We start from the raw sequence: 14,208 nt of genomic DNA, 5'->3' as shown, positions 1-14,208 counted from the left end.
TTAACGGTTTTGTGAGAAGCTAGAAGTAAGGGAGATATGCTGGAGTGCATTGTGTATATGTGTATATAGGAATGTACCTAGGTATGTGTGTAAGTGTGCATATATGTTTGTTTGTACATATCTACGTACATATGTAAGTATGTCTACATGTAGGTATGTATGTATCTGTATGTGTTTGTATATTATGTTTATGTGCATGTGCGTGTGTTTGTATGAGCTGATACGTGTTGTGCTGTACAACTATCTGTGTGTGTATATGTGTATGGATATATGTATGTGTACATTAGTTTCAGTGTAGTAGTGTGCAAAATGTTTTTAATGTGTGCGTTACTTAACCTCTTTAACGTTTGTTTAACTATTTTCTAATAATGCGTAAGTTTTTTTTAAAGCAAGTGGGTGTGAATGTAATGAAGTATGTGTTTATATGTGCATGTGTATTTATGTTGTTGTAGAAGCCACTCCAATTTCAAAACCCACATTGTTTCTCAGAAGTACAGGAGTCTATTATTGTTGAGCCTCTAGAGTTACAGGAGTTCACAGAACTATCTTCTTTCAACATGATCGCGTAGGAGGTGACTGTATATTTCAGACTTATTGTGAAGAAGAGAATAACCAGTAATATCTATGCGTTTATTTCGGACATAGCAACGTAAGTGAAGAGACATGGTTGTAGGCGAAACAACTAAATTGGACAGTTAACACTCGAAAGCTGAACTTTACAGTAGCAGTTTTTATATTCGCATTACGCCAGTAGAGCATTCTCCTATTATTAGGTACATCTTATGACATACATTTAACAATTGACTATAAACCAAAGTAGTCCTTAGAATAAAATCACATATTCTATGAGAAAATTAACGAGTTTCTTTAAACATCTACCGTCACACATTCATTCTTGTATTTCTTTTATTCATTTGTTTACTATTTTGTTTCTATCATTGGATTACAGCCTTGCTCATTAAAGAATCATAATAAATTTCGTCTAGCTAAGTTAATTTTTGGTGTGAGCAGAAAAATAGTGAAAATAATCGAATACTTATAGTGAAAATACTTGACCCAGGTTTCATACTGCTACATATTTTATCGAACCAGCTGAATTGAACGCGAAATTGTAACAACTGACTATAACTATTACTATTGTGAAGTGTCTTGTTCGACTCATCATTATCGAATATGAAACGTTTTAATTCCACTACATACATTGCGTTGCAGTTCGGTCAAATTATCAGTTCTATTTTTGTCGACGCTTCTCAGATAAAATGCAAAGTCAACGTTAACAATATTTGAGCGCAGATTAATAAGATAAATTGTCCAATAAAACCCATCTGACTCTAGTTCTCTCACATTTAATTATGCTTAAAAACAAAACTCCATTTTTATTTAGACTATTGGTCATTCAGAAAACAATAACATTTAATTTAAAAATAAGTAGCGGGTTTATCAGTCTGTCATACACACAAATATACATACGTATACATTACTTTAACTAAATTGGCTTTCGTTTCACATGGTTGATTGGTTTAGCAGATCGAAATCGCGTAAATAGAGGTAGGCACGTTTTTAGTGATATCACCAATATTTTTTCTAATTTTGGAACGAGACCAGCAATTTTGAGGAGAGGGAGAAGTCGATAACATCGACCCCAGTGCTCAACCGGTTTTTTTCGACACCGAAACAATGAAAGGCAAAGACGACATCGGTCATTGGCAGAAGGGATGCCGGGTAATCATTTTGACCAGTGCACTAACGATTTTGCTAGCCAGCTGCTTTAATGATATTACTACTAATCATCGCAAAAAACACATCCAACATTAAAACAATCATTGAAATGGGGGCGGGGGAAGTACGATTACCATATATATGTAAGTATATACACTGGACTTTATGTTTACAACGGTAAAAGAACACCTTCCATTACATTCTATCCCGTAACTTAAACGTTCCAGAACGGTTAAGTTACGGGATGCAATGTATTATAGACTATTTTAGGTTAAAGTAATATGCAAAATAATATGCAAAATATGTTTTGGAGTTTCTGTACGAGGGAGTGTTGAAAAGTTCCTAGCTTTAAGGGTATCGGGAAAGGTTTGGTTGGAAGCCCAACCTTCCGAGTTCGTTTACGGGGATTAGAAAAACTGAAGGACCGATACCAATAAGTGTGTGAATCTGAGAGGGGAGTACGTTGGATAGAATCATAATTAACTGATCCTCCTGTATTTTCTTTTACTCAAAGCCAGGAACTTTTCAGCACTTCTTGTAAATATATTGGTTATGAAACGCTTTTAATTGTTCTAACAGGTGTTTCATTTACATTAAACTTTTTCACACTTTCTGGTGAACTCTTCCATTTTGAAATAAATTTAATAATTTCATTTTCATTTCTAGACAACTCGATTTTCATATTTGATGTTTGAAACGTTACTATTCAATTGCGAAAATATTTATCAAATTATTCAAAATAAAACTAACATAGAAGCTATTTTAGCGTCTGGTCTACCTCACAATGACTGAAGTGAAATGAAAGAAAATCGAAAATTTCAATCGGCTATGATGAATGATATAATTTAATTACATATCGATGGCTGGTACTGATAGAATACTCGGGCTTGAAAGCATGTGTATAATGCTGCTTGTCTGTCTCTCTTTCCTTCTGTCTGTCTGTCTGTCTGTCTGTCTGTCTGTCTGTCTGTCTGTCTGTCTGTCTGTCTGTCTGTCTGTCTGTCTGTCGGTCTGTCTGTCTGTCTGTCTGTCGGTCTGTCTGTCTGTCTCTGTATGTATATATGTATGTATATATGTATGTATGTTTACCCAAGACATATCCTGCGTATGTCATTAAACTGTATCCGAATATGTCATTAAACTGTATCAGAATATGTCATTAAATTGTGGCGGGGTTCCTGTTCTGGAGTTCAGGAGTTGCGGGGAGCGTAGAGTTACCTATTAATTATTACCATTATTCCCAGCGCCATTCTGTCTCCGGTCTCATCTTTCATAAAATAGATTTCCTTGGGTTAGAGGAGGCTTCTTTTATTTTGACAAAGCTGTAAGGAAGGTAGTTCTTCAGGTGAAAGATACTGTGACATAAAACTTACGGTCAAGATAATACCACTCATCTTGCAATGCTTGTCACTGGAACCTATTATAGCAGACAAGAAAGTGGTAAAAGTAAAAGGCAGCGAGCTGGCAGAAACGTTAGCGCACCGGGCGAAATGCTTAGCGGTATTTCGTCTGCTGTTACGTTCTGAGTTCAAATTCCGCCGAGGTTAACTTTGCCTTTCATCCTTTCGGGGTCGATAAATTAAGTACCAGTTACGCACTAGGGTCGATGTAATCGACTTAATCCCTTTGTCTGTCCTTGTTTGTCCCCTCTATGTTTAGCCCCTTGTAGGCAATAAAGAAATAAGAAAGTGGTAAAAGTATTCTACAAGCTTTTGTCACTTAACTCCAATGACGTACAGGTGTCTCACTATCATTTTATTACTTGATCCCTTTTGTATTTCATAAAGTTCTATGATGTAGGATATGTGGCGTGAAAAGTCATATCCATGCATATTCAGGGATGAAAGAAAATTAGAACAATCGGGCTGAATGTGAAACGGCTATCATCTAACATGAATCAATCATCATGTATCTATACAAAGGTAAAAATCATCATGTATGTATACAAAGGTAAAAATCACCACGTATTTTATTTCCAATATATGTAACTTTCCCTTTTTACTTACTTTGTTGAATATATAACTATATTTCGACGAAGCGAAATATTCTTTTCGTAAAACAGCGAGCCATGTACTTTTCACATGAAAAGCAACTGAATTGTATGTGGCTCATATCAGTCATTAACTTAATAAAAATTTTACGTATTTTAGTTTCGTTCTGATTTTATTTACTTGCATAGATCTTAATTCTTAGGATTTCTATCAAAAACATGCTCTATATTATTCACTTGTAGCTAATATTTTGCTTCACTTCTTTTTGTTTCTTGACATCTTTAATCGTACTTATTTTGTTTCATTTTTTCTAGGTTGTTTGGACGACGATCTCATCCATCTTTGGCCCAAGCTCAAATAAAGTGCTGTCATCCACTGATTCCTTACAACCATATCTACAAATAACAGTGTAGGAAAATCTGACTGCTTGTGTGGATCCTATACGTTGCCTTCGGAAAGCAATAAACTCTATATGTTTTGTGTCTTTCAAGATGGCATTTTGTCGGTGCTTCAACAAACGAATTTTCAACTGGAAGATAGCAGTTTCGTTCATGTGTTTAGTTACAATTTACTTCTATTTGTATCAAAATGTCAACTCCGTGTTCGGTCACCCTCACCTGTTCCGGTCTCTTATTCATGTTATGAATAAAAACTCGCCGTTTGATCGACATGTCTTATCTAATGTCCTTAAATCAAACGGCGACAACAACACTTTATTGCGATACCTTGTGACACCATCATCCATCTCTAACCATACTTTGAGTAATAACGTCACATCAATATCAACCAGGTTAAAATATCAAGCGCCTAATGAATCTACTAATGAAGCAAAAGTACGTCCAGGTATGATCGATGACGACAAGTCGAACCTATCCTCTAGTAAAGAGAATACAACAGAAGACCCAGTAAATAATATGTTAGAACAATTAATTGATATAAAAAATATATCTTCATTTGAAGAATATCGTACATTGTTAAATTTAAATAAAACCTTACCTTTGCTAACACTTTTTACAACAATGAAAGTTATGAAAGCAAAATTCATAGCCTACAATAATACTCTGAAAAACTGGAAAAAGCTAATACCTTTTGTTCCGGCTCCGATAGTATTCAGCAGTGATAATTACTTGATTAAACAGTGTGAGTCAGATGGCTGGAAAGCATTACCAATTCGGCGAATAGCCGCTGGTGGTGCTCCAGTTCTGAAAGATATGTATAAAGAGGCTATGTCTAAGTTTTCAACGTTATTTTATGCTTATTCAAATGCAGATATTTTATTCGATGATAGTCTTTTACAAGCACTTTGGTTTACGGCTAAAACTCAAGATCTCAGTAAACCTTTATTAATTATGGGAATTCGGACTAACGTATTAAATGTCATGCCTCACGAAGTAATTACCTGGAGTGCAATGAAGAGCACTGCTAAAAGGCGCGGAAAACATTTTCTTCGAAATGCTGAAGACTATTTCATTACGTCATACAGTTATCCTTGGAATACTATACCGGACGTAGTCATTGGTCGAAGAGCATACGATAACTGGTTAGTATTAAATGCTCGCAAACAGAAACACAATTTGATAGATGCATCGGACACCGTCCTAGCTCTTCATCAAACCACAAAGGCCGGAAACTTCGAGGGTCACCGCCACAGGGATGGCAATTACAATTTACGGTTGTTGAGTCGCCGCTTTGGGAAGATCCATTATGGAGCTGGTTCAACCATATGCGCTTCACTAAAGACTAGTCGCCAAGCAGACGGCAACATTACTCTCACAAGACGGACGAAACTGATGAATCTGTGCTTTCCTATTTGAAAGGCATGGGTTGGGTCTATTTTCCTTATTTGAGATTTAATGGGCATAAAATGAGAAATGGTAATTTCTTAAGACACATTTAAAATAGTGAAAATAACAAATGAAACACTTTGAAACCATTCCTCTTCATGTTATAAGTGGGTATTGGGAGCATTTGTCCGTTCATCATTATGAAACAAAGTGGTGGAAAGTGTTCATTATGGCATATCATTTAAGAATCATCATTGGTGCATCAGTTTATTTTTATTATTCATTTTGTAATGATTTATTGTAACTTTTATGTTGGGTAAATTTGTTGGGAGGTCATGACCTTTCTCGTGTATATATGAGTGGGAAGAAAAGTAATTAAACTAAAACGAGAAAGAATTTTTTTTCTTTTGATTTGTCTCAGACAAAAGTGTAAATAATAAAAATGTGAGAGTAAAACATTATGCGCTTATCAAATTCTGTACAGGAAGATAATGTTGTTTGCTTCTTAAAGTTCATTGAAACTGGAACTATCTTTTCTGTCAGTGATCATGCATCTGATTGAGAACGTCTACAAGATATTGTCCTTATAGGTAGGTAATTCACAGCAAACCTGCGATATGGAAGCTTTATTGAGGAAATGTCACTGCAATCGGATTTTATTTTTAGCGAGGATAATCGTGTTTTGTTACTAAAAATATGTGTAATTTTTTCTTCATTTAGGTCAGATATGTAATAATATCTGTTATAATTCAAAATACCAGAAACTTCATCCGGAAAACATACCCGAAAGATATATACTTCTCCTCTCTCTACTATGATTGCTTTCCCCTCGAAATTCTAAAACCGAATTGAAATCGCCGACGTGTATGTATGTATGTATGTATGTATGTATGTATGTATGTATGTATGTATGTATGTATAACTTAACTGAAACGTCGGATCAATTTCCATATATATATATATATATGATACATAAGTTTCCATATATATATATATATATATACATATATATATATATATAGGCATACCTCACCCTACGTCGTTAATTGGTTCCAGGAGACACGACTTAAATCGAATTATCTTGTCTCTAGGCTAAACCGATAATAACCATTTCCAGTTCTGTACTTTATTTATGAATGCATTTTCTATAATACACAGTTAAAAAAAAACCTCTTTTAAGCTTAAAAAACAAATCCAGTAATTATCATTATTTTGCAATAGTAAAAAAACTAAATTATTTTAAATTTACCAATACGTACATACAATTTAGTGGTTTACATCGCGGATCATCAACATGAACAGCTGATTCTGGCTGTTCTTGTTGTTCGATGCGCTTAGAAAACCGGTTGAGAGTTCCTTGAACTGTCTTCTTCTTTTCCTGAAGGATTACATTATAAGGAGAAAAAGCTTCGTGACAAGCCCCCATAATCTTGTAAAAGCGTTGAGCAATTGGATCCATATGCTCGAACATAGAAAGAACCTTTTCGATATATGTAAATGCTTGCTGCATTTTCTTAATGGTAAAGTGACGAGGCTCAAGTTCGACCTCATCTCCTTCTTTATTTTGCTGCCCGTGAAGCTCTCTCAAACTCTCTCAAATCCTCCTCCTCCAAATTCATTTCCAGTTCTTTGCTCGTAGTCACCAACGTTTTGTTGATGGCAACATCAAACCCCTTAAAATCATTCACGAATTGCGGGCAAAGCTTCTTCCATACACCATTCATAGCCGTGCTCTGTACATCATTCCATGCCACTGCTATGTTCTGTACGACCTTGTAGATATCGTATATCTTCCAAAAGTCACGAAATGTGATGAACTCATCAAGATCAGTTGTAGATATTGCTCGCCGCAGTGTACGCTTCACATAGTAACGCTTGAAGATAGCAATTATTCCCTGATCCATTGCTTGCAGAAGAGACGTGGTGTTGGGAGCGAGGTATACGACGGTAACGTTGGGGTCAAAATCTACGATGTTTTGCGGGTGGCCAGGTGCATTATCTAAGATAAGTAAAACCTTAAAAGGAATTCCCTTCTCCTTACAGTACCTCTCTGCTGCTAGGATAAAATGATTGAAGAAACAATCTTCAAAAACAACAACAGTAACACATGCTTTTGAATTAGTCATCCATACAATAGTTGTGTGCATGATACATAAGTAATGGCTTTAACTTAAAATTCTCCTGCACAATTACCTCCCAACATAATGGTCACACGTTCTTTTGAGACCTTGTAGGCTGGAATAGTTTTCTCCTCCTTGGAAATGAATGAACGGTCTAGCGATTCTTTCCAGATTCGCCTACGTTAAAAATCTGTTCGGGAAGAAACCAGTTTTCTTCGATGATTTTCTTTAATACATTAGGACATTCCGCTCCTGCTTTTTCGTCAGCAGATGTATTTTCACCTTGCTTCTTAATGGACTGATAACTTCTTCGCTCCTTAAATCTTATGAACCATACTTGACTTGCCTTCAACTCTACATCTTTGTCATCTGAATATTTTTTCTTCAGGTCCTCAAACAAAGACAACGCTTTCTCTTGAATGATTTATTGACCAATAGTAAGTAGCATGCTGACGATTCAACCTAACAATCCAAAGATTTTGCCTCTTTTCTTATTGATGACAATGTTATTCATCCCTCGGGCTTCACATTTGATATGTGCTAAAATCTTATCCTTATTATATACAATCGTCGATACAATTGTCCGTCTCATCTCAAAAGATCGTGTAATTGCTACCACTGTTTTACCTTTTTCATGGCGTTTTATCATAGCCAGTTTATCTTCCAGCGTTATAGCACTTTCACTATGAATTTTCTTAGGAGCCATGGGGGCAAAAAATAGTCACAAATGAATGAGAATGAGAAAGTAGCCGATAAACAGACGTAAGCAAATCTGAACTCAAAACAATCGCGGGAATCACGAGTGACAACGACACCTAACGGTAGATATTGTAACTACAATGCAATATGAGCTCCGAAAGACCGATAAATTAGACAACACAGCTGATTACATACTTTTGTTCAATAAGCTACACTACTTAATGGTGTGTATCTTAACATTTACTGTACGTATTTTAATATGATTTTATATGCTTTTATTCTTATTTATTGTACAGTAACATGATTTTATGTGCTTTTAACGGTTTTCTAGTGATTTTACGATTCCAGTATTTGTGGCGGACAGACGTAAAATCGAGTAAAATGATTCAACTTGATTTTTATTTTTTCATATATTAAAACGACTTAAGTCGAGGTATGCCTATATATATATATATATATATATATATATATATATATATATATATATATATAGTTAAAAATAAACAATAACAAAAAAACCCACAAAAACACAACAAAGTGAGGACGTGATATGGATAGTATTATTGGACGCTCAGTAAAGGAAAGAGAGAGTGTATGACGTTTCGGGCGTAGCCTTTCGTCGGAAAGATGGAAAGTTCGGAGAATGGAAGAACGGAGAAAGAGGAAAATGGTACCGATGCCCTCGAGGTTACGTTATGAAAAGGCCGGAAGAGGAGGTGGTGGGGGAAAAGTTCTTTCTAAGATAGGAGAGTGAAAAAGGGAGATGAATCTGTGCGTGTGCGAAAGTCTGCGAGTGTGTGTGTGATAACAGAACGTGTGTGTGCGTATGTATGTGTGTGTGTGTGTGTGTGTGTGTGTGTGCATGGTTTGGTGGTTTATCTGTTAGTGTGTTTGTGTGTGTGTGTGTGTGTGTATGACGTAGTGGAAGAAATTAGTAGCAGGACTGGTTAGTGGACGCTATAGACAGTGTAGGTAGAAGGTCAACAGGTGGTTATTTGGGTGTGTGCGTGTTCGTGTTTGTGTGGGGTTGTAGGTGTTAGGTACGTGTACGTGTATGTGTGTATTTTGTATGTGGGCGTGTGTGTATGTGTATGTTTTCTGTGCGTGCGTGTGTGTTTGTGTGTATGTGTATGTTGTGTGTATGTGCGTTGCTGTGTACGTGTGTGTGCGTGCGTTTGCTATTGTATATGCGTGTGTTGTTTATGCCCATGTGTGTATGATTGTATGCGTGTCTGTGTGAGTGTTTAGTGTTGGTGAGAAGTGTGTGTGTATGTGGGTGTGTGCGTGGGTGTGTATATGTGTGGATGTGCGTGTGTGTGTGGGATTGTGAGTGTTAGGTACGGGTGTGTGTGTGTTTATGTGTGTCTGTATGTGTTTCCGTGTGCGCGTGTGTATATTTTTTGTGCGTGCGTGTATGTGTATATTGTGTATGTTTTCGTGCGTGCGTGTGTGTTATGTATGTGAGTGAGTTTTGTGTATGTGAGAGGTGTGTGTGCATGTGTGTATATGTGTATGTGTGCATGTGTGTATATGTGTATGTGTGTCGTGTATGTGTGTGTGTGTGTGTGTGGTTTTATGTATGTGAGGGGTGTGTATGTGTGTGTTTATGTGTGTGCGTGCGTATGTGTGCCAGGTATGTGTGTTATTTTGTGTGTGCACTCCTGTGTGTATGTGTGTGCATGTGTATGCGGCTGTGTATGTAGGCGTGCGCGTATATATGGGTGTGTGTGTGTATATATGTGCGTTCGGCTATGTGTGTGTGAGGGCGCGTATGTATGTTTGTCATGTATGTGGGCGGTATATGTATGTGGGCGGTATATATGCAAGGTGTGTGGGTATGTGTGCGTGTAGGTAGTGGTGAGATAAAAAGTGGAAGAAAGTAAGTGTAATAACAAGAGAATAATGGATATAATGTAAAGGGGACGAGGGGGGGGGGTTAAAAAAAAATTATGTAAAGTGTTGCAGGGACGTAAAGGGGAGAGTCATAAGGAAGAGAAGGCTGCGTTGAGTCCGAAGGGGAAAGAAGAATTAAGGTTGAAAATGTAGCGTTGCTCCATGTGGAGTCGCGAGGGAGTGGACCCATGGTGCAGGGCGAGGCCAAAAACGGAGATGTTAGAGGGAGAGTGGTTGGGCAGTTGGAAGTGACGCCCGACAGGGGAGTCCGAACCTAGCCGAACGTCCCTTAAGTGTTCGGTGAAACGGTCGGCCAGCCGGCGGCCCGTCTGCCCCACGTAGAGTTGGTTGCATAGGGTGCATTTGATGCAGTAAATAAGGTTGGAGGAGGTGCAGGTGAAACTGTGTGGAATGTGAAGTGTTTGTAGGTTCGATCCGGTGACAGAGGTAGTGTTGGTGATGAAGGGGCAGGTGTGACAGCGGGATCTGGAGCACGGGAAGGAGCCGGTGGGGGTGGGGAGGAAGAGGAGAAGGTACTGCGGACCAGTAGATCGCGTAGGTTGCGGGCGCGTTTGAAAGCGGATAGGGGTGGGTTGGGGAAAATGGGGTGGGTAGTGGGATCGAGCTGGAGGCGACGGAAGGCCCGTAGGATCATCCGACGAAGGGGTAGGGTGGCAGGGTGGAAACGGAGTGGGAAGGGGGTACGGTTAGGGGATTGGTGTGGGGGAGGAGAGAGGGCGGTGGTGCGGTCGATTCGACGAGCGCGGGCGAGGGCGGATTGGACAAGGTGGGAGGGGTATCCTCGATGCATGAACAGACGAGCAAGATACTGGGACTGGGTCTCGAAATCCTGGTCCAGGCTGCACAAACGTCGGAGGCGGAGGAACTGGGAGTAGGGGATGGCTCGTTTGGTGTGGAATGGATGGGAGGAGGAGAAGTTGAGGTAGAGGTGGGAGTCAGTGGGTTTGAAGAAGGCGGAGGTAGTGAGAGAGTTGGAGGGGGGGTTGATGGAAAGAGAGACGTCGAGGAAGTTGACAGAGGTGTCAGAGATGGTGGAAGTAAAGTCAAGAGCGGGGTGGAAGTTAGAGAGGAAGGAGATGAAAAGGCAGAGCTGTTCGCGGGAGAGGGAGGTGGCTCCTATACAGTCATCTATGTAGCGACCGTATAGTTCCGGGGTATATATATATATATATATATATATATATATATATATATATATATATATACATTATAAATACATAAATACACACACACACACACATATATATCGTCACTGAAACTCTCTTCTAATTATATTCTCGATTGAATGTAAATCGTTTATTTAATTTTTTTTGTCAAATTCCCGTTGAATACGATCAGTACTAGTCAAAAAACTTTTGTACTCATAATTTCTTTCTTTTTATCGTATAGAGTTATTTCATATTTTCTTTCTAGTGTACGGACACGTTGACTTCTTTTCTATCGGCAACTTAATTTGTATTGGCTACTTCATGTTGTCCATTCTTGATTTCATTGATTCTGTCTCACTTTATTTCATAATATGTTGCATTGATTCATTTCGCCTTGGTTCCATTATACTTGTTTTACATAAGATATTGTCACTGGTAGATTATAAAGTTAGTGCTCATAGAATATTTTATCATTTATTTCATAGTGTCGTTATAGACTATTTGATAATTTAAGCAATGCAACATAACAAGATTGAACACAGTAATTTACTTGTTACTTACAGGTTATATTGGTTCTTCTATATTTTCTCACAATATCTGTCCTTAGTTAATGGCTAATCTATACCGATTTACGATGCTAGGTTTCAACTGTGTGCAGTAATTGATGAATTTTTACAATATCTAAATTCAATGAAATTAAGTTATTATTTCAAATAACTGAATAATTTAAAGCTAAGTTTACATGAAAATTAGTCAAATTGGTTTACTAGCCGTATTAATGGCAGATAAGGACGAATATTTTGAATTGCATCTTGAATGTAAAGAATAGAAAATTTATTTTTCTGCCATCTTTTATCCTTTACTTCTTTCTGTCATTAGAGTGCGGCCATGCTGAGGTATCGCCTTGAATAACTTTTAGTCTAATGAATGGACCCTTGTGTTTTGAGCCTAGCACTTATTCAATCGGTCTCCATTTAGCGAATCGCTAGATTACGGAGACGTAAACGCACCAACACCGTTTGTCAAGCGGTGAAAGGAGAACAAACACATACACACACGCACGCCCGCCCGCCCGCACGCACGCACGCACGCACGCACACACACACACACACACACACACACGCACACACACGTATGTATAGATATATACGACGGGCTTATTTCAGTTTCCGTCTATGAAGTTTACTCACAAGGCTTTGGTCGACTCAAAGCTATAGTAGTAGACATTTTCCCAAGGTGCAACGCAGTGGAACTGAACCCGGAACCATGTGGTTGGGAAGCAAGCTTCTTACCATACAGCCACGCTGGCGCCTGGTATTTATGGTAGCGACATTTTAATTCTATTTTTCGGTAAGATAGATGTATTTCTTCGAAATATTATTTTCATATATTCCTACAAGTTTTTTTCACCTCTGAATTATGATTTATTACTGTGACTAGTAGAATGGAAAGTTAGAAAGGTTAGTATAAAATATTAATGACCACATAGTATTAAGTGTCCTACCTGTATATTTTGATTCCAAGTCTTTGGGTTAAGTTTGTCCTAGAGTGATTAAATAAGTGTTATCTGAATAGATTCGAACTTTCCTTTAAGAAAACTGGCTGTTTTCCCAGTGTAAGAAATTCGATTTGTATAGCAATTAAAATTATATGCGATTATAAATAATGTACATAACATTTTTATAAAGAAACATGTTTTTTTCCTCTTTTTCTGATGCAGATAATCTATTTTGAAGTAACTCTAGTCCTAATCTCGGCTTATGTAACTTTTAAGAAAACATACGAACCTTACACATCACAGAAACTGAAGTGTTTTTGTTTCTGTGACATTTTATTTTTTACTTTATTTTCTTTTTTACTTAATAGGGCTGTGAATCGATACCATTTAATCAATATTGGTTCAGTGTAAATCATATATCTCGAGATCATCATCATCATCATCATCATCATCATCATAATAATAATAATAATAATAATAATAATAATAATAATAATAATAATAATTAATATTATTATTATTATTATTGCTTTAATTTGGGCAATCGAATGAAAAATGTCATTTGAATTAAACAAAGCCATATATATGTTAAAAAAATGTGGATGCTTTCTTGTGACGAGTGCCATTGAGTAAGAATGAACCTAGGGGTGAGACGAACTCACCAGTTGGTATCGAGCTTCGCTTGTATCAATTTTATTTTACTTACGCCGCTAATGCTTTTAGGAAAGGCATGAAAGCTGCATTTTCCGGTTTCCCTATCCTTATATAAGTCCGAGTCCTTGTATTAAATCATTGTTATGATATTCTTGGTAATGGGAGAAATGCTTTTTATGTACCATTTCTTGCACCCAACCCATATCTTCTTCACTGTAGCGCTAATGTTTCTACATGTGTATATTTATATATTTTGAATTATATTCCAATGGAAATATCTTTCCTGAAAAGAAAGAATAATTAAAATGTTTCTCATAATGAGTAAATAGACTTTTCTTTTTTTGTCCAGTATTCCATGCATACATGCATACATACATGCATACATACATGCATACATACATACATACATACAGACAGACAGACATACATACACGCAAACACACACCCGTATGTACATACGTCCGTACATTAATGCATAAGACAGACAGACAAATATGCATATATAGATCTCTATATTTATTCTGAGATACCGATAGAATTTGCAAGCTCAGGGAGGGACTAAAATAAATATGTAGAGTATACTTGTACAGCAATTTACAGCAATTCTCTATCTAAAAATAGCTAATGGTGCAGCCTCTAAAGATCGCTTGATCTCCTTGAAATAACATTAAATCTCACACA

The 14,208-nt window shown here is 37.2% G+C and overlaps 1 protein-coding gene across 2 annotated transcripts in view; it reads left to right on the top strand.

Moving 5' to 3' along the window:
* Window positions 1-5,950, top strand: part of LOC106876929 (uncharacterized) — a 193,165-nt gene extending 187,215 nt beyond the window's left edge. For both annotated transcript variants that reach the window (XM_014925683.3, XM_052969827.2), the window contains one exon: window positions 4,025-5,950. In XM_014925683.3, coding sequence (XP_014781169.1) covers window positions 4,202-5,524 — 1,323 coding nt within the window. In that variant the 5' untranslated portion in view covers window positions 4,025-4,201 and the 3' untranslated portion in view covers window positions 5,525-5,950. The remainder of the gene's footprint in view (window positions 1-4,024) is intronic.
* Window positions 5,951-14,208: the final 8,258 nt, after the last annotated feature.

The sequence above is a fragment of the Octopus bimaculoides genome, chromosome 1, assembly GCF_046866305.1.
Source record: "Octopus bimaculoides isolate indiv1 chromosome 1, ASM4686630v1, whole genome shotgun sequence".
NCBI lineage: Eukaryota > Metazoa > Mollusca > Cephalopoda > Octopoda > Octopodidae > Octopus > Octopus bimaculoides.
The sequence above is the reverse complement of the archived record's forward strand: the minus strand, read 5'-3'. Positions and strand labels throughout refer to the sequence as shown.